The sequence below is a fragment of the Ambystoma mexicanum genome, chromosome 3q, assembly GCF_040938575.1.
Source record: "Ambystoma mexicanum isolate Mex_15411 chromosome 3q, UKY_AmexF1_1, whole genome shotgun sequence".
Lineage (NCBI taxonomy): Eukaryota > Metazoa > Chordata > Amphibia > Caudata > Ambystomatidae > Ambystoma > Ambystoma mexicanum.
In genome coordinates, this window is record NC_090926.1 from 918,009,157 (window position 1) to 918,031,960 (window position 22,804).

At 48.1% G+C, this 22,804-nt stretch overlaps 1 protein-coding gene across 4 annotated transcripts in view; it reads right to left on the reverse strand.

Moving 5' to 3' along the window:
- The window catches only part of WIPI1 (WD repeat domain, phosphoinositide interacting 1), a 951,231-nt gene that overhangs the window by 463,396 nt on the left and 465,031 nt on the right, over positions 1-22,804 (reverse strand). For all 4 annotated transcript variants that reach the window (XM_069655068.1, XM_069655067.1, XM_069655070.1 and 1 more), the window contains exon 5: positions 1,463-1,560. In XM_069655068.1, coding sequence (XP_069511169.1) covers positions 1,463-1,560 — 98 coding nt within the window. The remainder of the gene's footprint in view (positions 1-1,462; positions 1,561-22,804) is intronic.

Here is a 22,804-nt window from a genome sequence, read left to right on the forward strand (position 1 = left end):
GTTTTGCCTGTCAAGTTCTCAAATGCCTTGATAATTGAGCCAGTGGATTCATTTTCTGACGTAGATAGGTGTCCAAACAATTAATCTGTGTCCAAACACATTAAGTAAGCTCTGGCCCGAGTTTACTCTGATTTGCCTGTTTGTTTGAGGCTAGGGCATGACGCCAATGTAGATTTAAGAAACTCTGGCCCTAATAACGCCACACAGACTTCTGCTGGAACTAAATTGGAAGAGTACCAGCTAATACCATAATTTTGGCCAGAATTGACCTTGATTGGCCCAGCACAATCTATATAAAAATTGCTACCCGGAAAATCAATAGTTGCAGTTAGAGGAAGGTGAACACTTTCCTCCCGGTATAATATTTCCATGTGTAGAATGGCCGGGAATAGTGTATAGTGTTCCAATATGTAATTGATAGTGGAGGTGCTATGTTGTGAGAGCCTAATGTACTGCCCCAGCATGTCCCCATTAAAGCAGCCGTTCAACATGAAGCCATGTGAGTACAGCAGCTTTGCCCATTCCTGTCCCCTGGACTCTATCTGTGTTGGTTTCAGAGAGACACTGGGAATGTTATTTTTCCCAGGTGGTAATTGGGGCGAACCCCTTAGTGAAAATCCTGTCTGTCTCCATTAGAGTCATGGGCAAAACCTCTGTATCGAGTTGCTGACAATCCCACCCTGACACCATTCATGACAATGTGAGACAAAAAAGTACTTGTGACACAGAAAATATAGTTCAACACCTTTATTAAACAACAGGTTGCGTTACATGAATGCCTAAAAGGGCGGGGGTGGTTTAAGGCACACAAGCTGGCTTTCGCTAAGCAAAAAGTGAAGGGGATGGGTGTAACTCCCAGGTCTATAGCCATGCAGGGTTGAACAGATGAAACCCTGTCCCTAATACAAGGGTTTCTTGGTTTATCTTGTGTTTGTTGTCTTGAAAGAGGCTTGCAAAGGTCTATGTAGGGTTGGCCCTTGGCAAAGGAGTGATGATTTCTCAGGGCTCCTGCTAAGAAGGTGTTTGAGTAAAGGGAAATCCCCTTGATATTTTGTAGGGGAGTTCTGAACTACACTGTTGACTGGGCTAATGACCAGGAGACACAATCAAATAGACTCTGGGGAAACCCCCATACCACCTAAGTGTTCTCATTGCTTAGCGGGTGAATTTCCCTAGTCCCCAGAACCCAGCTAGCACCTAACAGAGGTGTTGCTCAAATTGTCCGTGACAGCCTGCATCACATTCAGCCTCTTGGAGCCTGAAAGGAAGACTGATCATTGGCCCATAGCTAAAAGAGCCCCTGCTCCACTGTTTGGCACCCCATAAGCCCCCACGCGATGGGTGAGAGAACACACTACCATTGGGTATGAGATCTTCCTGAAACTCGTTTTGAAGTTCCCAGCCTGCTTATAATGATGAGCATGTGCACAAGGAGCAAAAGCACAATGTATATCCAACTTACCAAATAGTTTGCATCATATAGCATGATCTCCCCAGTAGTAGAGCTGGCAGGGTATGCTAAGTACGAGTTGGAATGGTTGATGGACAGGGCACACAGTCCTAAGAATCAACAGCAAATGAGAGTAAGAATGTGCAACACACGCAGTCATACGTCATGCAGAGATTTACAGCGTTTCCAAGAGAAATAGTTTGTATGTATGGTTCTATTATATACCACAGGCAGCAAACAATGTAGATACCTAGGAGTTAATTAATATTTGGCTTCACAGAATCAAAAGTGGGATACAAGCTAATCTTACTTGGTGCTCAAACCAGATTTGCATATTGTCACTTAGCTGGATTTGCCCGCACTATGCACTGGCCTCTATACTGATCTATAATGCTACACTGTGGGTCGGTTTGGAGCTGTCAAGGCCCTTTTGGTAAACTGCCCTTCTCCCCTGCTCTTCAGTCTCCCATTGATGACGCTTCCTGTAGTAAAGAAAAGGAACTCTTCATCGGTCATACCGCAAGTAACCTCTAGATGTCATTGGTTTACGAATTACGCATTTTTAAAATCTTTGTGCTGCCCTGTGTACAATGCATTAATCGCTTTTTTTCCTCACCCCAGAGCGGTCTATTGCACTGTGTGCCTTCCCTATTAAGTAACGATTCAAGACTTCTCGCTTTTCTAGACATATTTATCTTCTTTGCCTAAATTCAGGACGTGCTGGCGCCAAATCTCTCCCCAAAGCATCCCAATCTCTATCCAGGCACATTTTATTTATATATCCGTGTTTCTGGTGAAAGTGCATCGCCATCTTTCTTGCAGGGGAGGAAATGGGTCCTTCTGACACTGATGTAGCCAGGACCGTCCTGCCGCTGCTAGATAGGCTGCTAGACAATCAGTAGCCAGTGAAAGGGCAGGGACCATCGCCAAATGGCACTATTCAGCTACATTCAGTTTAGTTCCGATTCAATGTAATGCAGAAAATGTACATAAAAATCCACAACAAAGATATGCAATGCACAGAATACGAAAATGGCACTATAGTAAAGTTCTAAAAAGCCGATTGTAACAATTCATCTTCTTTTGCAGGCGTCCTTTAAAGAGCTAGCAAAAACACAGGCACCTTAGTATGTGCGCCAGAATGTAAGGGAAAACGAGCTGGTGTCCCCTGCCTCCGAGCCTTCCCTCTGATGGTCAGCAAGTACCGTTTCCGTAGATCTCTGCACACGGGGCAGAAAAACACCAATGTGAGACCAGGTCCCCCCGTCCCCCCTCCCCCCCCCCCCCCCCCCCCGACAAAAGCGCTTCACATCGGATGTTATAGTGTCCAGACCACTTGCAAGTCATGGTTTTAAGAGGAAGAACATTGAGTCATTGGTTAGCAAAACCAGGTGCCAAGTATTGACAACTGCCACACGGTAGCCCGCGGCTACCACCAAACGTGGAAAAGGGCCAATAAAACCGAACAGAAATTGTAGGTAGTCTGTCTCCAAATGCTTCACATAGGACGATGTAGATAGCAAGAAAATGATTATCAACTCCTTATGATGTTGCCAAATTCCCAGAACCCCACAACCCGCTCCCATAAGCAGCAACAGCGATTTCCTCACTCTTCTACATTGTCAGCATATGGTTAACTGAGTATTGCTGCATGGTTCTGGAAAAGCTGAAAAGAACATCTATGGCCGGCCTCATCTTTATTCCTAGTTGCCCCTGTGTGTCCTCCCATGGTAGCGCTCACTGAATCCTACCCCCAGGTATTCAGTGATCACATGTCCTTAACCAGTGACCTGTAATAGTAATACTCGCAAAGCTCTTCTTTTTACTAGAAAAACGCATGTGGGGCATTTGGTGGCATTGACTTAAAGGCCACAGAGCTGCATATATTCGTCATATGTTTTAATCAACAGCTGTACGGATATAGGTGTCCTGGCCCTCGATACATTATCATCTGCATAGCTCAATGCCAGAAGCCTCCTGCTTCCTTTCACATAGAGGCACATCTGTCCCTGAGGCTACCAGGAAGGCTTCTAGAGATGTCACAAAGATTGAACAGAAGGCCCCAGAGTATGCACCCCAGTTTTACCCCATTTTGTTCCTCAATGGGATTACTTAGCCGACCTTCCTTGCCATATTGTACCCAAACCTGCGTGTTAGCATGGATTGACTCCAGCATTTGCAGAAGAGAACTTGAAGTCCCATATCGTATAAGGTATGCCAGAGGAAAAAGGTATGCCAGAGGAAACTCCTGTCCACATAGTCAAAGATTGAGCTGAGGTTCATATAGGCCACACAGCCAGGAGATCCCAGGCGTAGGACATATTTCACTAAGATTAGATACAGAGTAAAAGATTAGATACAGAGTGTGCCTACTCTGAAAGCAAGTTGGGTATCGCAGAGGATATTATGTTCTCTTATCCAGATTTCTAATCTTCTTCGAATAATCCTGGAGAAAATCTTGGATCTACCACCCAGTAAAGTTACTGGACGATAAGATGAAGAAAAGGACCAACCCCCTTTTATGTAAATAGGAACAATAATCCCGGATTTCGAGCTCTGGGGGACCAGTCTAGTTGCAATAATTACTGTGAAAATTCGAGCCAGAAAGGGTTCCCAAAGTTCCATAAGAGCAAGGAACATATGATTTGGTATCACGTCAAAGCCTGGTGTCTTGAGTGGTTTCTGTCACCTTAGCACATGTTGCACTTCCTGATCTGAAAAGAGGGCCACATTTCCTTTGGGTTTACAATCCGATTCGCATGCAGCCATCTTCTTCCTGCTGTTTCCTGCTGCACCTACTGCTGTTAGCTCCCTACCATTTCCGGAGGTATTATACATGCTGTGAAAGTGCTGTACATGTCGTTTTCTGGCACGTGCACTTCGGGGACAGCTTGCATGCCTAGAATCAACCCATTAAGGTTTCTGGCTAATTTGGAGTCCGAGGCATTAGCAGCCTCATTTAGAGCCTCCCAGTTCTCCTTGGCAATGTCTGCCTTCCTCTTGCTTAATTCATTTGTATAGTCCCAGCGCCTCTGCCTGATAACATTCAGAAATGTGTTCCTTGTAAAGAGCGATTCATACAAGATTGCTCAGTACCGAAACAATAAAACAGATATTTATTTTTATTTATTTATTTTTATTTATTTATTTACTTGTTTTTAATCGGAAATGAATTAACGATTTTCACAAGAACCCTTCTTCTTCTACAGATGCGCCAAGGCGCTTTTGACAGTTATTTTTTTGGTGTTGACACTTCTAAGTTCATATTTACTTTCCGCCTTCTCTCTCCGGAATTTCGCTGTTATTTGATTGTTTCTTGAATTTGTCTTGCCATGGGCGATATCACTGTTCCGGCCATCTCTGCTATTTTCATATGGGCCTGTATGTTGGAAATCTTTTCGAAGGCAAGGTCTATCAATTTTACTGCCGCTATGGTCCATCTCGTTGTTTCTCCTGAGATTAGCCTATTCCAAACCGCCTCTTCATCTAGCGTCATCGCCCCTTGCAGACATGGTTGTATATATCTGTCTCTAATTATGCTGGTTTTTGGGCATCTTAGGACTAGATGTCGCAATGTTTCCACTTCTTCTTTATTTTTGCATAGGCGGCAACTTTTATCCATTTTTGATGATCTAATGGCTAAGATTTGATGTGTCATCAGCAGGTTTAGTCTTGCCTTCAAGAATGTGCTCCTCATCTTTTTGTTCGGGAACGTTTTGCAGTAGTTCAGTGGCTCTTTCACCCTGTTGAACGTCGGTGGAAGGTGGGTGAGTAGCTTATTTGCTCTCGCTGTGTCTACCGTGTGGATCCAGTCCATGAGTTCGATTTTTATCTTTACTCGGTCTGTTTTTTTTTTTAGATCTTCTGTGCATGATATTTCGTTTAGTGTTTCTTGTATTGTTGTTGCCCAATTGTTGAGCGCTTTGCAAGTGCCCGTTTTCAATTCTTCTGCTATCACCGCGCATATTGGCAATGAATCAGCCATTATGATTTTTCTGTAAAGTCTCAGCTTGCTTTGCTTCACTGATGTAGCTAACGAGACCAGGCCCAACTCCCTTCTGATTGCAGGTATGGAGGTTGATTTCGGTAGGCCTAGTACTGCCTTCCACACATGTCCTTCCAATTTTTGCCATATTGAGTTCGGTAAGTTGAGCGCGGCTTCCATACCATAGATGATAGACGGCACAGCCTTTGCCTTGTAAAATTTTATTGCCGGAATAATGGAAAATTTCCCAAATTTGTTGTCGACCAGTCTCATTTGTGCCGTAAGTCTTTTGACTTTGTCCCATAACTGATCTTGTATTGCGTTGTCACCTGCTGATCCGTCTAAGGTTACCCCTAGGTATTTGAATTTGTCAACTACTTCCAGTTTGGCGTTTTCCAAGTGCCAAGTTGGCTGCTTTGTATTTCTGTTTGCGGTTTTTTCAAAGACCATCACTTTAGTTTTTGTTGTGTTAATTTCCAGATGGTTTGTTGACATATAATTTGCCAGGTTGTTTAGTTTTCGTTGCAGCCCAATTGGTGTTTGGTCAATAATGATGGCGTCGTCTGCGTACCATAGTCGTGGTATGATTTCCTTTCCTATTTTTGGTGGGAAAGCTCTTATTTTTTTTTCTTCGATCTGGTAGTCCCCCAAGAAAGCGATAAACAGGGCCGGAGCTAGTGGGCAGCCCTGCTTTACACCTCTCTGGATTTCAATCTCTTCAGACAAGGTGCCTTGTTTATTCAGTTTTACTCTGATTTTTGTGTTTTCATGAAGCGCTTTTATTGGTGCCAGGACAGACGCTGGGCATTCCCACTTGCTCAGTTTCAGCCATAGTTTTTCACAATCAATTTTATCAAAGGCTTTTGATAGGTCTACGAATGCCAGGTAGATTTTTGGGGCACCTTCTTTTACTTTCGCTTTCAAGATCTGGAGGATCAATATATTTATTGCCGTGCCTCCCTTCTTCTGGAATCCTGTCTGAAAAATGTCGAAGCAGGGTGCAGTCTTTGCCCATGTCCCAAAGTGGATTAACAACTGGGTTGCGTAAATTTTGCCCACAATGTCTAACAGTGCTATGGGCCTGTAGCTTTCTGGGTCTTCTCTGTCGCCTTTTTTATACACTGGCACAATTATGGCCTTTAGCCATGTTTCCGGCACCATTTTTGTCTGGGCGCAATGTGAGAACATTTTGCTAATTAGCACTGCCCATGCCTTCGCAGATTGCTTTAGGTCGATATTTGACAACCCGTCCGGTCCGGGGGCCCTTGATGTTTTTAAGTTTTTGATGGTTTTTTCAATGTCTGTGATATTAGCCACGTTCACCCAAGTGGCTGTCATGTCTACTAATCCTTTGGTTGTTTGTGTTTTCGGTCGCTCAAATTGTGCCATTAGGTATGATTTCCAGTTTGACTCAGGGACTTGGTTTATCAGTTCTGGAGGCTTCGATCTATTTGTTTCTTTGATTATTCTCCAGAAATCGCTTGTTTTCTTTGAGCCAAGACTTTTCAACATTTTTTCCGCATCTTGTTGGTACATCCATAGTCTATGTTGCTTTAGCCAATGGTTATATTTCTTTGCCTCCATCTGCCAGTTTTCCCAGTCTTCCTGCTGGTTTCCTTTTGTTGCAATTTTCCCTTAACCTCCTCACCACTTTTCTTCTTTCCACCACCAGTTTGTCATATGTGTGTAATACGTTTGATGTTTTCTTCTGTTGACTCCTCGCTGGTTTTTTGTATGGTATTAGCAACGGTATATAGTTCGGTCGAGTTTGTGGGGCTTTTTCTTGAGCCTCCTCAGAGAGTCTATAACTTGCTGTTATCGTTTTTACCTCTTCTTCTGTTAGACAGACTCTAGATTGTTGGTTGTTTATTTCGAGATTGTGTTTATACATGCAATGTTCAGTTTGTGATCCTGTCCATTTGCATATTAGCAGATTGTGATCACTGTATGTGGTTCTTTGAACTTTGTATTCTTCAATTCTGGGTATAAATTCTGTTGACACAAAGATGTAATCTAGGGTAGCTTTTGCATTCAGACTCTCCCAAGTTGGAATGTTCTTTTGTTTCGGAAATAGAGCTGCGATGTTATGAAGATTTCTTGGTTTAATCAGGGTCTCCCATGCAACACCCCTCTCGCGGGTCGAAACTTGACACTTTCCCAACTTTATTTCTTTGTTCCCCTCTCTGCAGTCGGCGTTTAAGTCGCCACATATGATGATGTCCGCATTCATGTGCTCTATTTTGATTTCGTCTATCACCTCTGCCATTTTTGCGCAGTACGTTTTATTTGTCATCTTTTGGGGGTTCCAATACGTGTTTATTATGATGATTTGGTTGCCAATCCTCTTGCTAATTGATTTTCCTTCGTTGGTCCATGTGGTCAGTATTACTAGCATCTCATATGATTCGTGTAATTTTTTCGGTGTTGCCAGGCCTACTCCCATTTTCGTTGCTGTCAACAGGCCTGAGGATGGTCGGCCTAACAATCCCTTGCTTGCAGGTGCTATTTCCACTACATAGCCGTCTAGGCTGGGTTTTTCTTGTAGCCAAGTTTCTTGTAGGCATATGATGTCTAGTGCGCCTAAGTCCACGTCGCCCGGTCTGGTTAAATGCGTGTATCCTCTTGTGTTCCATGACCCCAGGATGAAACATTTCTTGGTTTCTTTTTGGTCACCACTTCTTTGTTCATCCCACGTAGGTGCTGGTGACCGTGTTAATTGCTAATTTTCTGTTTTGCCCATTAAGGCTGCTTTTAGCCATGCTAGCGGGCCCGTGTTCGTTGACGTATCTTTTGCTTGTCTCGGAGGTGATTTCTTTGCTCTCTCGTTTCTACTGTGGCGGCCAGTTCTCTCTGGGCTAAGATGGCTCTGAACACGCCTTGGTTCCACTCTCCTGTCTAGATTCTGATATTCTGCTCCCGTGTCCTGGTGCTCCTTCCTTGATTGTGTGTTTTGTTTTTCGTCCTTGTGGGATCTTCGGTTCTCTTTTCTCTCTTCCGTTCGTCCATACTTCACTTGCCAATCAATACCCCTTTCTTCTCTCTGTTTTCCTAGTATATTAGATCGATAACGCTCTTCTGTCCGTGAAGTGAACTGGTATGGTCTTCTTTCTTTTTCATCATACTTAGTGTCTTTCTTTTCTTTTTGTATTTCTCTTTTAATTTCTGTCAGCCCAAACCCATTTTGGAGCATTTCAGTAGCTGCGTTTACTTCCGTTTCTTGCCGGATTGGTTCTTTCACGTGAATGTATGCCTTGGCGATCTTTCCTCTATGATAAGGCTCTACTAACGTGATGTCTTCTGTTTTTATCATTTTCAACGCATTCATTTTACTCATTAATTTCAAGATCGTCTTCCTATTTAGGATCATGTATCCACTTTTTATATCTAATTGCTCAAGTTTGAATATGCGTTCCTGTCTTTCCGCTTTCGACATATCAGTTCTTCTGTTTTTCTCTGGGCTTTTTATCTCCTGTTTTCCGTGCTTTGATGACCACTCACTTGTTCTTTGATCTTTCGAGGGCTTTTGTTCTTCTTCTCTGTTCTTTTTTTGTATTTCCGTTGCTCTTCCCTTTTGGATCTCACTTGCCTCTCGGCTTCTTTTTGGTGTCTGGGGCTTCATATTTTGTCTCATTTCTATTTCTTTCTCCGGTTCCTTTTGCTTTTGTATTTGCTGGTCTGTGTTCGCCTCCATCACTGAGTTGTCGGAGGCGGTCTCCCAATGCTGGGACAAATTCATCAGGTTTGTGTCGCTCATAAAATCTTCAACCGAGAGGGGTGGACTTCTCATTTTGTCTCTTTTCCTTTCTTTCTGGCTTTTTTCGGAACTTTCCTCTCTGATTTCCTCTTCTTTTTTTTTTCCTTTTAGTTTTTCTGCTTCCTGCTGCTCCGCCTTCTCTATCGTCGGGTCTTTGTCAGTCTTGTCATTTTTCTTTAGTTTCAATATCACTGGGACTTTATTCTGGGGATGATTATAGAGTCCTGATTTGATTGGGTATGTTTGCGGGGGTTTGGACCTTTTCTCCATCGCTTCCTTTATCTCATTGTCTCCTTTATGTCTCTCTGTTAATACTGCATTTTGACTTTCCCGCTCTGATTTTTTGGTTTTCTTGTTCTCCTCCTCTGTCCCTCTTTTTAGGCACTCAGTTTGTTTCTTTAAGTCCTCCAGCTCTTTTTCCCACCCTTTCTTGTAGGTGTCAGTTCTTTCTTCTACAGCTGTGATATATCCTTCTATATGCGTGATTTTTGTGGACATTGAAGCCAGAATTGATGTGTTGTCTTGTATTCCTTCTTTTATTGTTTCGTATAGCTTGCAATATGGCGCCAATGCTATCGTTATTGCAGACATGATAGTTAGTAGATCTGTTTTTTTGCTTGGGGACTCCTTTTGTGTCGGCGTGCCTAATTCGCTTATCCTTCTATTTATCGGCGATTATGGTGTACTGGCTGTTTTCCCTGGCATAGCCATTATTTCTGTGAATAGGCTATCGCTTAACCTGGGTCTGTGTGCTTTTTCCTCCAACCTTGTGCACTTAGGTTTTTCTTTCTGTGTTTCTCTTTGTTTGGTCTCTCCATGTAGTTCTCTTACTTTCTCCGGGGTACGAAGTAACTGGTCTGAATTCGGGTGTGCTTTTGCCCCATCTGGGCCATCCACGTTTTGTCGTTGATCTTTAGGTTGGGACACCCTCTCCCGGGCCAGGGCCTGTCTTTGGTTGTCGTCTTCAGGTCTTGCGGTATTTCCCCCTCCTTCAGGCTGCTCCTCCTGATGTTCTTTTAAAGCGCTTTGCTTCCGTCTTTCTTCTATTTGTCGCCGGATTGCTTTCGCCGCATTCCTTTTTTCTTGCAGGAGCTGCTGCAGACCTATAGCTGGCGATCCTTCTGCCCCCGGTGAGACCCCGGGGGTCTGTTGGCTATCTCCTCCTGAATTTATCTCAACCGCTTCCAGCAGTTCTGCGTCAGATAGGTCGTTTTCCGATTCTAATTTTCGTTTCTGCTGGTTAAAGAAAAATGCTTTCAATGTTCCTGACAAGGATACTGGCAGTGGCCCTTTTTGCATTCCCTCATTTTTTTTTATATTTTCTAATGTCGTTTTCGTAATTCCTAGCTGTTCACAGCCTCTTTCTTTATTATTCTTTGTTGTTTTCATTTCGTTTGTCTTTTCTTGGCTTTTTCTTTGCGTTGTTGGTTTATTGGTAAGTATCCCTTTTCTCTGTTTTACTTGTAACGCTTTTTTTTCTTGTTCTATTTCGGAATCTGAATCTGACGTCCCCGTTTCACTTTCATTCCAACTTTCTTCCGTGCTACTTGCTTTCTCCTCGTTGGTAATGAATTTGCTACTTGCCACTTGCGTCCGATTTTCTTCCCTTTGTTTTATCTCTTCTTCTATTTCGTTCTCACTTATGCCTAGTTCCTCTTCAGTATCAGCAAACTCTGGTTCCCTGTGTACATTTGCTTGTACAACTGTTTTGGGAATCTTCTCTTTTGGCCAGTCTAGCCTTCTTCCTTCTTCGTTTTCTTGTGGTAAACTGTCCACCTCCACTCTTTCCCTTTCTTGAGTGGCGGTCAGCTTGTTAGCCTGGCTCTTGGCCAGTTCCGCTAACTGTGTCCCTTTAGTGTTTTCATTTGGGCTGTCTGTTTGGTCTCGAACTTTCTCACGGCGTTTCTCTAGACCACTCCTCACCCTGTTCTCCATCCGCGTGGGGCTCCTCCTCCTAGCCCGCCCTGAGTCCGGTGAGGCAGGCAGGGCTGGGTGTCCTGCTCCGCGGTTTGTTGTCTTTTCCGATGATTTCTTCCGTTCCCCCCGGTCCTCGGCGTCACAGCGCTCCTGCTGAGGGTCCGTCAGCGGCTGCCCTCCGACTGCCGTTTCCGGAAACCCACTCGCCTTCGGTGCGGTGTGCAGGGCGCTGGCCACCTCAGATCCCGGTAGGTCTTGTTTACTTTCGCCTCTTAGATTTATTTCTGGGGCTTGTGGTTCTGTTGTTACTGGTTCTGTTGTTACTTGTGCGTCTCTCTCCTTTGGTTCAAGGACGCACAAAGTAGACGTCGTGTCCACCTCTCTGAGCTCGTTATTCGCACTGTTGAGACGAGACCTCGGCGTATATAGCTCTTTTTTCCCTTCGTGGGCGGTTTCTTCGCTGAGAAGCGTCTTTAAATTCAGCCGAGTGGCTGGCGATTTCACACTCCTTAAACGCCGTTTAGTGTTGTCAGTGTCCGAAACCGTTCCCACCTCGTCCGGTTTTTCATTTTTACTATTTTTTCGCCCTTGCTGTAACGATGGTCTCTCATATTTCTGGGCTGCCTCCATATTACGTTTACCTCTGCCTCTGCCCTCACGGGCTCCCGCGGACTCCAGCAGACTCAACTCTCCTCACCAACTCCGCTCACCGCTCCGCTCTGGTGCAGGGTTTTTAAGCCCTCCCACACGCTGTAGTAGACAGTGGAGAGAGACTCCAGCAGACTCAACTCTCCTCACCAACTCCACTCACCGCTCCGCTCTGGTGCAGGGTTTTTAAGCCCTCCCACACGCTGTAGTAGACAGTGGAGAGAGACTCCAGCAGACTCAACTCTCCTCACCAACTCCGCTCACCGCTCCGCTCTGGTGCAGGGTTTTTAAGCCCTCCCACACGCTGTAGTAGACAGTGGAGAGAGACTCCAGCAGACTCAACTCTCCTCACCAACTCCGCTCACCGCTCCGCTCTGGTGCAGGGTTTTTAAGCCCTCCCACACGCTGTAGTAGACAGTGGAGAGAGACTCCAGCAGACTCAACTCTCCTCACCAACTCCGCTCACCGCTCCGCTCTGGTGCAGGGTTTTTAAGCCCTCCCACACGCTGTAGTAGACAGTGGAGAGAGACTCCAGCAGACTCAACTCTCCTCACCAACTCCGCTCACCGCTCCGCTCTGGTGCAGGGTTTTTAAGCCCTCCCACACGCTGTAGTAGACAGTGGAGAGAGACTCCAGCAGACTCAACTCTCCTCACCAACTCCGCTCACCGCTCCGCTCTGGTGCAGGGTTTTTAAGCCCTCCCACACGCTGTAGTAGACAGTGGAGAGAGACTCCAGCAGACTCAACATCTCCTCACCAACTCCGCTTATGAAAAAACAATCCAGACTGGTTGGTACTTGCTACATAGTATAAAAGAGGGGAGTGTGACCAAACATAGCCTTGCCGATTTTTTATTTGTTTATATAGCATCTGGGAGATACAGTTTCTTTAAAGGACCAGACTAAAGGGGGTGTAATCCTTGGAAAGGCGATCCTTCTTCAAAAAGTCTGATCTATAAAAGAAACTCGAGGGCAGAAAGCCAATGTCTGACCTGACTTGTCGAGCAAGTAATCCCCGCCATAATAGATCTGTCACCTTTGATGGTTGATTTAAAGTAATGATTTATCAGTCCCCCCCTTTATATTCTTAATGCAGTGCCGTACCCATTGGGAGTGTTTCACCACAAGGCGAACCTACTCGCACCCCGAAGCTTAGGTTATTTCACAGATGTTGCAAATGCAATGGGTCACCTTGTTCATCAAAGATCTAGTATCTTCTGTACGGTAGGTGGGCCTTGGGACATTGGTAAAAACTACTACCACGCGGGCTGCGTGGGGCAGTTGAGTTTGGTTACTTTGAGGATCCCTATCTTGTGCGAGCCATCTTTCTGTCAGAGCGAATTTTTCACCCTCAGTTTTGGTAGACCCTCCTACTTTAGTGCCCAGTTTGTTGGGATCCACGATCTCTGGGGATGTATCTACAGTTGTAAGAACCAGGTTACGTTCTGAGGTTTGTTTAGGGTTGCTGACTGTTTCATCTTTATAGCTAGTTGGCTGCTCTCCCCGCCCCCCAGCGCCCCATGGTGTTTACTTCCGTTTGTTCTTTCCCACCAGATTTCACTTTTGCTTTGACCACGTCCAGTTGATCGTTGTTTTTTACCGCCTTAGGTATAACACCATTTACTTCCCTAGTTGCAGCAGCCAAACGACCGGCTTTCAGTCCCTTCATATTTAAAATGAGCTCCTTCAGTGTCTCTGTTGCAAAGAGTTCTTTGCCCAGCTCCATCAAGTTATCCATCTTATTGTCTAATCTTAAAAGGACTTGGTTTATATTTAATACCTGAGTTTCCATACATGCCAGACATTTCCCGAGGGCGTATCCAGGGTAGGTTTCTTTCAGGTTGAGCAATTGAGTGAGATCAGTGATATAGTCGATGGTTGCCAAGATACAATATGAACCTAGCAACAGGCGTTTGTGGCTATACTCTGTTTGCTACAGATTGTTTTTTCTGCAAGCATGATTTTCTCCTCTAAAGCTCCTACCGCCTTCTTTAGAAAATGTTCCAGAGTGTCTATGCTATTTGCTGACTTCTTGGCACTTTTAGTGGCCAGTCCCCCCCAACCCCTGCTGCCCTCCGCAAGACATTAAGCACTTTGGATTAAAGGGCTATATAAATTCAATAAAATACAAATAAAATACAAATACATTCCACCCCTGCATCACTCTTTATTAGCTTTGTCATTTTGGATATCTTTTTGGCAGTGGCCCCAGAACCCCCCCTCCCCCACCCCCCCGCCTCCTAAGGCGATCAAAGGCCTTACGTTTAACCATCTTGACAAGATACCTCGTTAAGGCGCAAATGTAAGTGGAAGTTCAGATAAATATATATGACGCAGAGTAGCAAAGAGTTAAGATATTGATAAAATCCAAAAATGTTGCAAAAATGCCCTGAAATGTAAGGCAGAACTGTAATATTTTGCTAACCGACCTTAATTAAAACATCACAGAGTCATCAAAACAAACTGGCATATGTTGAGAGAAGGTGACTCCCGGCTTGGGTGGTTTGCTCAAGTCTGTCTCCCCCACGTCAACCCCAAAACATAATGCACGTATAGGGTTAAATAAATGTCAACTAGAATACTGCATAGGTGTACGCTTGATTGGCTTGGGAGGCTTACACAAGCCCTTCGCCCGCCCGTCTTCCCACCCTCTACCCCGGCAGCAATTAACCCACTATTATCAAATAGCAATACCTGGTATTATGTGCAGCAAACAGTAAAACAATGCAGAAAGTCTAAACTTTTACAATCAATTGCAAAAAGGGGCTACGTTTACAAGTGCAAGTTTGGTGAAAGTCGAACCAATTCTTGTTTTATGCCAGGAAAAGATGTGCTTCAAACTCCAGAGAGCGCCAGTCATCTTGCAAGCAGTATTGGTTGTGCCTTCCTACTCCCCTTCTTCCAGGTATTCTGCAGTCTGCGGCTATCTCCTCCTGGAATGGTCTCCATAAAATCTGATGCAGAGTCAGGTGCAGGTTTCTGAGACAAGTGGCTAGATTTTTTTAGCTGGTTCCTTGTGCCTCTGTTTGTCTTCTTGGCCACGGAGGCAAAAAAGAGCAAAGCACAGAATAGCCCCAATCAAAATAGACTGATGAAGTCGCAGAAGCCCCGGTCTGCTCCGCGGTCTGGAGCAGATGAAGTACATTAAATGAAGCAGCTGAACGCTGCAGGAGTGGCTGCGGCTCCTCCTCCCCAAAGAGGAACAGCCTGCAATGCTCCCGTGCTCCACTATTTCTAGTAAGTGTATAATAGGTTGCCTTTGATTTCTGAAATTCTATTAGAAGTCTTACTTCAGACTTCCTGGGTGATTGGCCGCGGGTGTTATTTCATTACTGTGCTCAGGCTGACCTTGTATGGTAATTACTTCACAAAGGTTAACTGCCGTATTTAGCCTGCTTCTTGCGTGGAGCAGCATTTCGAGTATTGCATGCATTTTCAGATGATTGTGCCTGTTACGGGACCAAACGCCTTTAAGACCCAGGGGAACACCAGGAGGGAAGCAGGAAGAATAACAAGTTACTTTCTTACCTGGTAACGTTCTTTCGATGGGATGGTCCGACGACGTATTCCATATCTATGACATGTAATCACCACAGCTGTGCTGCTTCGGAAACTTTTTTCGGCGTCTGCGTCCTGCGTCGATGACGTCGATGCGCCGTCGTCGAGGACCTCCTCCGACGTCCGACGTCATCCGATGTGATAAGTAGGACGCACGACGCCCGTAGCCTCAGTTGTAGTTTTTTCCCCCAGAACGTGTGACATTAGTCAACTGCCAGTCAGACACAAAGCCTTGCGGAACGTAAGCTGCAATCGCAAAATAAATTCTGCAGCGGGGAAGGCAGGGCGGGAGCGATATGGAATACGTCGTCGGACCATCCCATCGAAAGAACGTTACCAGGTAAGAAAGTAACTTGTTCTTCGAGGGGATTGGGTCCTCCGACGTATTCCATATCTATGACAGACTCCCAAAGCAGTACCAGAGCAAGGAGGAGGGAAAGAATTTAGAATCAAAATTTAGAATAGCCAATCAAATAGCAGAGCAAAGGACCGCCTTGCCAAAGGCCAGATCCTGTCCTCGGATGGAATCGAGGGAATAGTGACGTACAAATGTATGTACTGAAGCCCAGGTGGCTGCATCACAGATGTTGCGTATAGGAACACCCCTCTGCAGGGCAGTAGATGCAGCCATACCCCTGGTAGAATGGGCCCGCAAGCCAGCCGGTGGATCCTTACCCGCCAAGCGGTAACACTCCGAGATGGCCAAAATAATCCAGCGAGACAAAGTCTGTTTCATCACAGCTTGCCCCAAACGCTTTCCAGCGTAACCAATAAAGAGTTGATCGTCCACTCTGACCCGGGACATGCGTGAAACATAAAAGCTTAAAGCTCTCCTAGGATCAAGCCTATGGAGCTTCTCCTCTTCCTTACCAGGATGCGGAGGAGGATAGAATGCCGGAAGAACAACCTTCTAGGCCAAATGAAATTCCGTCACTACCTTCGGAAGAAAAGAAGGACGAACTCTAAGGACAACCCTGTCCTTGTGAAATACAGTGAAGGGTGGCTTAACTGAAAGTGCCTGTAACTCACTCACTCTGCGAGCGGAAGTAACCGCAACTAAAAACACAGTTTTCAGAGTTAACCGCCTCAAAGGGCAAAAATGTAAAGGCTCAAACGGAGCACCCATAAGAAACTTAAGAACAAGGTTTAAATCCCAACCGGGCTCCAGGAAAGGTGATGGAGGGAACACATTAGTGAGCCCTTTCAGAAACTGTGAAATTAAAGGTATTTTAAAGTAAGAACACTCTTCAGACGAGCGCTTAAAGATGGACAGCGCCGCCAGGTAACCTTTAATGGTACCCACTTGCAAGCCCCTGTGGGCCAAAGAAAGTAAAAAGGACAGAACCATGGGGATGTCGCATGCAAAAGGATCCACACTCTGAACTCTGCACCAGTCGCAGAACTTACGCCAACGGCAACGGTACAGAGACTTTGTTGCTGGCCTTCGGGCCGAAAGCAACACCTCGATCACGTCTTAAGGGAGGTCCCAATCCTTATACCTCAACCTTTCAGAAGCCAAGCGTGAAGGTTGAGGGATCTGACCTCTGGATGGAGAACCTGAACCCCCTCCCGTGAGGGCAGATCGTCTCGGTAGGGAAGACGACGTGGAGAGCAGATGGACAAGTCGAGAAGGTCCGGGCACCACGTCCTCCGAGCCCACGCCGGAGCAATGAGGAACATCCGGGAACCGAACTTCCGTAACCTCCGCAGCACTTGCGGGATGACGGGGACTGGAGGAAACGCGTACAGCAGCGGGAATGACCACTCCACCACGAACGCGTCTCCTAAGGCTCCTTTTGGAGGAAATTCCCACGAGCAAAACCTTTCGCACTTCCGGTTGACACTGGAGGCGAAGAGATCCACTTGAGGGGTCCCCCAAAGGGCGAAGATCTCCAGGAGAATCTCCTGAGCCAACTCCCACTCGTGAGAGATCGCGCTCTGCCTGCTCAGAGCATCCGCCGTCACGTTTTCGTCTCCGGCCAGATGAACTGCCGAGATCGAAACTTCCTGCTGGATGGCCCAGAACTCGAGCTGCATCGCCTCCCTGCACAGAGGAAGTGACCCTGCCCCCCCCTTTTTGTTGAGGTAGTGCATGGCCACTGTGTTGTCCGTCAGGATCAGGACACTCTTTCCTTGCACAGTCGGCAGAAAAGCCTTCAGGGCTAGCCTGACAGCCCTCAGCTCCAACAGATTGATATGGAGTCTGGACTCCAACGGAGACCAACGACCGCTGACTGTCAGCCCGTTGGCATGAGCTCCCCATCTCGTGAGGGATGCATCCGTCACGATCGTCACCTCCGGCCAGGGAAGCCAAAATGGAGCCCCCTTCATCAAGTTGCCTTCGACGGCCCACCACAGGAGGTCTCGGGCGACCGAGGGCGGCACCTGAACCGGGTCCGACATCCTGCCGGAGGACTGCGACCATTGCGTCTTGAGTGCCCACTGCAAAGATCTCATCCGCAGGCGAGCCTCTGGCACCAGAAGAATGCAGGATGCCATGAGGCCAAGCAACCTCAAGAACTCGAACGCTGGGAGCGTCTGGGCATGCTGAAACTTGTGCACCATCTGCTGAATGTGAAGAGCCCTCACCTGGGGAGGAAAACACTGCCCCAGGGAAGTGTTGAGCACTGCTCCGATGTACTGGAGCCGCTGTGTTGGCGTCAAATGGGACTTCTTTAAATTGAGGGAGAAGCCCAGCCTGTGAAGGGAGTGGCAGGTGACGGACAGATGATCCAGGGCTTGCTCGGGAGAGCTCCCCCTGATCAACCAATCGTCCAAGTAGGGGTAGACGTGAATCCCCCCTTGCCTGAGATGCGCTGCCACCACCACCATGAGCTTGGTGAAAACCCTCGGGGCGGAGGTCAATCCGAACGGCAGGACCCGAAACTGAAAGTGCGAGTCGCCAACCGCGAACCTCAGGTACTTCTTGTGCTTGGGATGGATCGGCACATGGAAGTAAGCATCCTTGAGGTCGAGTGACACCAACCAGTCCTGAAGCTGAAGGGCCTGGAGGACTTGAGAGAGAGTAACCATCTTGAACTTGTCCTTCCTGAGGAGTTTGTTCAAACCGCGCAAGTCCATGATGGGTCTCAATCCCCCGTCTTTCTTCGAAATCAAAAAAAAAAGGGGAATACCATCCCTTGTTCCTCTCCGCTACAGGCACCAGTTCTATGGCGCCTTTCTCCAGCAGGGCTTGAATTTCCTGCGCAAGGAGCGGATCCGGACTCTTCAAAGAGAGGTACCCCGGTGGATTGTCGCGAGGCCTGTGCCGAAAGGGAAGACAGTAGCCGTGGGTTATGATCTCCAGAACCCACACATCTGAAGTAATGACTCGCCACTCTACAAGATGCTGCGCCAGCCTTCCCCCAACCGGCGAACCATGGGACATGGCCTCATGACTGAGTGGGAGCGGCTGCGGCGTTACCTGAGGGCAAAGAGGCAACTGCCCGAGCGGCCTTAGCACCACGGGTACCCCGTCGTCCACCTCTGGTACCCCTGCGTTGGCCTCTTTGACTGCCAGCTCCTCTCGCTTTACTGAAGGACGAGTAATAGCGAAAGGGACCACCCCTCCACTGCTGTCCCCTAGGACGAAAAGGCGGAGGTTGGCGAACTGCAGCGCCCAACGACTTCGCTGCAGCTTTTGAGGTCTGCAACCTCTCAAGGCTCTCGTCAGCCTTGCTGCCAAAAAGGTGTTCACCGTCAAAGGGCATGTTGAGGAGCCGGGACTGCACATCAGAAGCAAACCTGCGTATCACGGTGCTCGCCGCCATGGACCTACTGACGCATTCAGCTAAGTCCAAACCCGACTGAACGGACTCACACATGGCATCCTTACCATCCTGGACCATAGCAAGGAAACCATCCCGTTCGTCCCCTTCGGGAATATGTTCAGCCGCTAACGCAACACAGTTCCACAGAGTGTGTGTGAAACGAGACAAGGCACAAATGGAGTTGGCCGCCTGAAGCGCCATACTACCAGAAGAAAACACTTCGCCCAGCCATCAAAACGTTTGTCGTCCCTATCAGGAGGGATGGTAGGGTACGACGCCTGCTTTGCCGGGGCCGTGGCCGCCTGCACCACCAAACTCTCCGGAGTGGGGTGCCTGGTCAAGTAGCAGGGGTCGCTACTGGCTGGACGGTATTTTCGCGACAAGGATCTGTCCACCGCCGGGAGACTCTCCGGAGCAGTCCAAGCCGCCGCCACCCTTCTCTGTAAAGCCATATGGAAGGGCAGTACCGGGTCAGTTGGGGGACCAACATCAAGGATGTCCGTTAGATCATTCTGCACAAACTCCCCTGGGGGAGCAGACCATCCCAAGTACTCAGAAACCCTAGCCATAAGGCGCCGGTACGAGGAATCGGCATGAGAGCCAGGCTCAGGACTACAAAACTCCACCTCCGGAGAGGTGTCCAGTCCACTGGCATCATGCAGTGACTGCCTCAAATCGTCAAACTGACTATGGCCCAAGACAATTTCATCTGGAACCTGACTAGGAACCAGGCCATCAGAATCCTCATCCGCCTCTGAAATATATTCCAGGTGGTGAAAAGAAGGCACCCGAGAGTGCTTGCTCTTAACCAGAGCCTTCCTAGGGGGTTCTCCCATGCCACGGGGTACCTCCGACACGAAAGGCGTTGATGGCGTCGAGCGAATCGGCACTGGCGTCGAGAGAACAGGCATCAGCGCCGAGAGGCTCGGCGTCGACGTTGAGGAAATCGGCGTCGACGTCAGATGCAGCGCCGCCAGCGGCGTTGACACAGCCCTCAAAGCCGGAGCCCCGAGCGTGTCCTTCGACGACCTGAGCGTCAACGGCTTCGACGACTTCCTCGGAGCCGGAGCCTCGAGAAAGCCTGTCGACGCCCTCGACGCCTCAGACGTCGATGTCTTCCTCGAAGACCTCACAGGTGCACACGGTCTCGAACGCGTCGAGGACCGGGACCTGGAACGGGTACGTCGAGAACGAGTCTCCTTGTCCGAACGGGACCTCTCCCGTGACTCGTGCCGACCACTCTTGCGAGCGGTGTCTCTCGACCTCTCACGACCGGCGCCACTCGGGGGCGCGGACGGCTGAGTACCCTGCGACTCGAGAATCGCCAGCATTTTCTTCCCGAAGGAAGCCCATTCCTCCGGCGTCGCACGGCTGGTGGGGTAAGCGACGTGCCGGGCAGAGTCCTCCGAAGAAGACCTGGAAGACGACCGGTGTAGGCGCTTCTGAGAATGCCTCGAAGAGGCTGAGGAGTGGCGAGACCGACTCCTAGAAGGAGACCCACGAGACTTCCGACGATGACGCGGAGAGTCACCCCTCGAATCATCCGTCGAAAGCCCCGCAGACTTCGACTTCCGGGGCTTGGACACCCGACCTACCGACAACTTCTTCTTACGTTCGCGTAAGGCTTTGGACGTGAGCGACTGGCAGTCGATACAGTCATCCGTGTCGTGGGCCTCCCCGAGGCACCAGAGGCAGGCGTCGTGCGAGTCCGTCACCGACATCTTGGACCCACACTCCCCGCACTTCTTGAAGCCCGGACGCGGGGTCGAAGACGAAGTAGAAGACATCTTCACACGAAGGATTTTCACAAAAACGAACATGTTCGAAGAACCGAGAAGAACAGAACTCCAAAGAGTCGAGGCGTTAACCGAGATTCACGAAGAAACACGTTCGCGGAAAAAACGGAACTGAGGCTACGGGCGTCGTGCGTCCTACTTATCACATCGGATGACGTCGGATGTCGGAGGAGGTCCTCGACGACGGCGCATCGTCATCGACGCAGGAAAAAGTTTCCGAAGCAGCACAGCTGTGGTGATTACATGTCATAGATATGGAATACGTCGGAGGACCCAATCCCCTCGAAAGGGAGGAGTTGTAGTTGGCGACAGGGGTACGTCAGTTCCTGCATGTAAGTATGTGAGAGCGGTTGATTAAAGAGAAGGTCCTTCTTTCAGTCCGGTGTTGGGTCCGTTTATTCCTGCAAAGCTTCTAACTGTGGGCGAAAAGGCTTGGACTCATGCACACTGGCATCCACTCCTTCTCAGGCGGTGATCCCACCGGTCCCCCATCGTCCCCACAGCGATCCTGCCGTCCCCTCCAACACTCCATCCAGGAAAATTCCCACCTGCTCCAGCACTCATCGATCCCACCCACCCCTCCAACGGGTGATCCCACTCGTCTACAGCTGCATCTTCACTCCGGCAATCCTGTGTGACAGCAGCTGGGCGTTGAACCCACCACAACGCTCCAAGGTGATCCTGCCTCAAGTAAGCAGGGAAAGGATACCCCCCCACCTTGCCAAGAAGAACTAAAAACACAGAAAACAAATGAACTTCAATAAACCCAATGCTGCAAATAAAGCAAAGGGTATTAGAAGATGCAGTTTCACCCCACAGACACTATCCAGATGGACAGCCCTCAGTGGGGAGCAAGTTCATAGCCACGTGAATCACACAGTTCCACCAAGGAACACCATGTCGACGCAACAGGGGCCGCCAACCCATCAGAGAAGGAGTACCAAGCACCCAGGCACAGTGGTGGTACTGAGCAGCTCCACCACCCAATCACGCAGTGCCTGTGCCATTCTTGCTGAGCCCACGCCACCATCACAACCAGCATGAGTGGTCCAAGCTGCCCCACAGCACAGCCTCAATCCAAAGCAGCCCGCCTAAAGAAACTGCTCCCATTCATCCTTGTGCCACAGAGCGACAAGGGGCCACGGTGGATTGAATGGGTGGAGGACTTCAATCACTTTGTAAAAGAAGCATGCGAATAGAAATCCCCCACATTATGCAAAATGTTCATAAACCTAGTGGGTGGTGAAATTAAAACCATTGTGGAGACCAGACCCCCAGAAGACCAGACAGATTTTGCTGCCCTGATCACAGGAAATACATAAATCGAGCCCAACCGTGACTACGAGCAAGCAAAAGCCAGAAGAGTCAGTCCATGAATTTATCGCGTGCCTTCACGCAATAAAGGCTGTACGTCATCGCATTCCAGAAACAACTGCTTAAAAAGCCCCTCACCATAGACAAAGTGAGTGAGCTGGCAATGATCTTTGAGAGGGTCGTTGCCCAGGCTGCTTCCATTGAAAACCATGCAGGACCCAAACACGACCGCCATGAAATCATCACGGCAGTACAAACACTGGCACAAAGGCCAGGGGGCAGAGGGATGCCAACAGGAAGACCAAGTGTCCAGGAGCCTACCAGGATACTTGGACAGTGCTACCACTTCGGCATGAACTTCCCACACTCCGGGACCTGTCCAGCTCTGTCCCAGAGGTGTTCAAACTGTGGGAGGGAAAGACACTTCCAATTGGTCTGCAGAGAGGGGAGACAGTTTCCCACGCCACGGTCGAACCCACAACCACAAGGGAGACTGCACAACAGACAAACACAGCCCCAGGCTACCAGCCGAGATACAACCCACCACAGTACCAGGGCCAGAGAAGATCCATGAGGGCAATAGAAAATATGCCATCCCAAGAAGCCTCGCAAG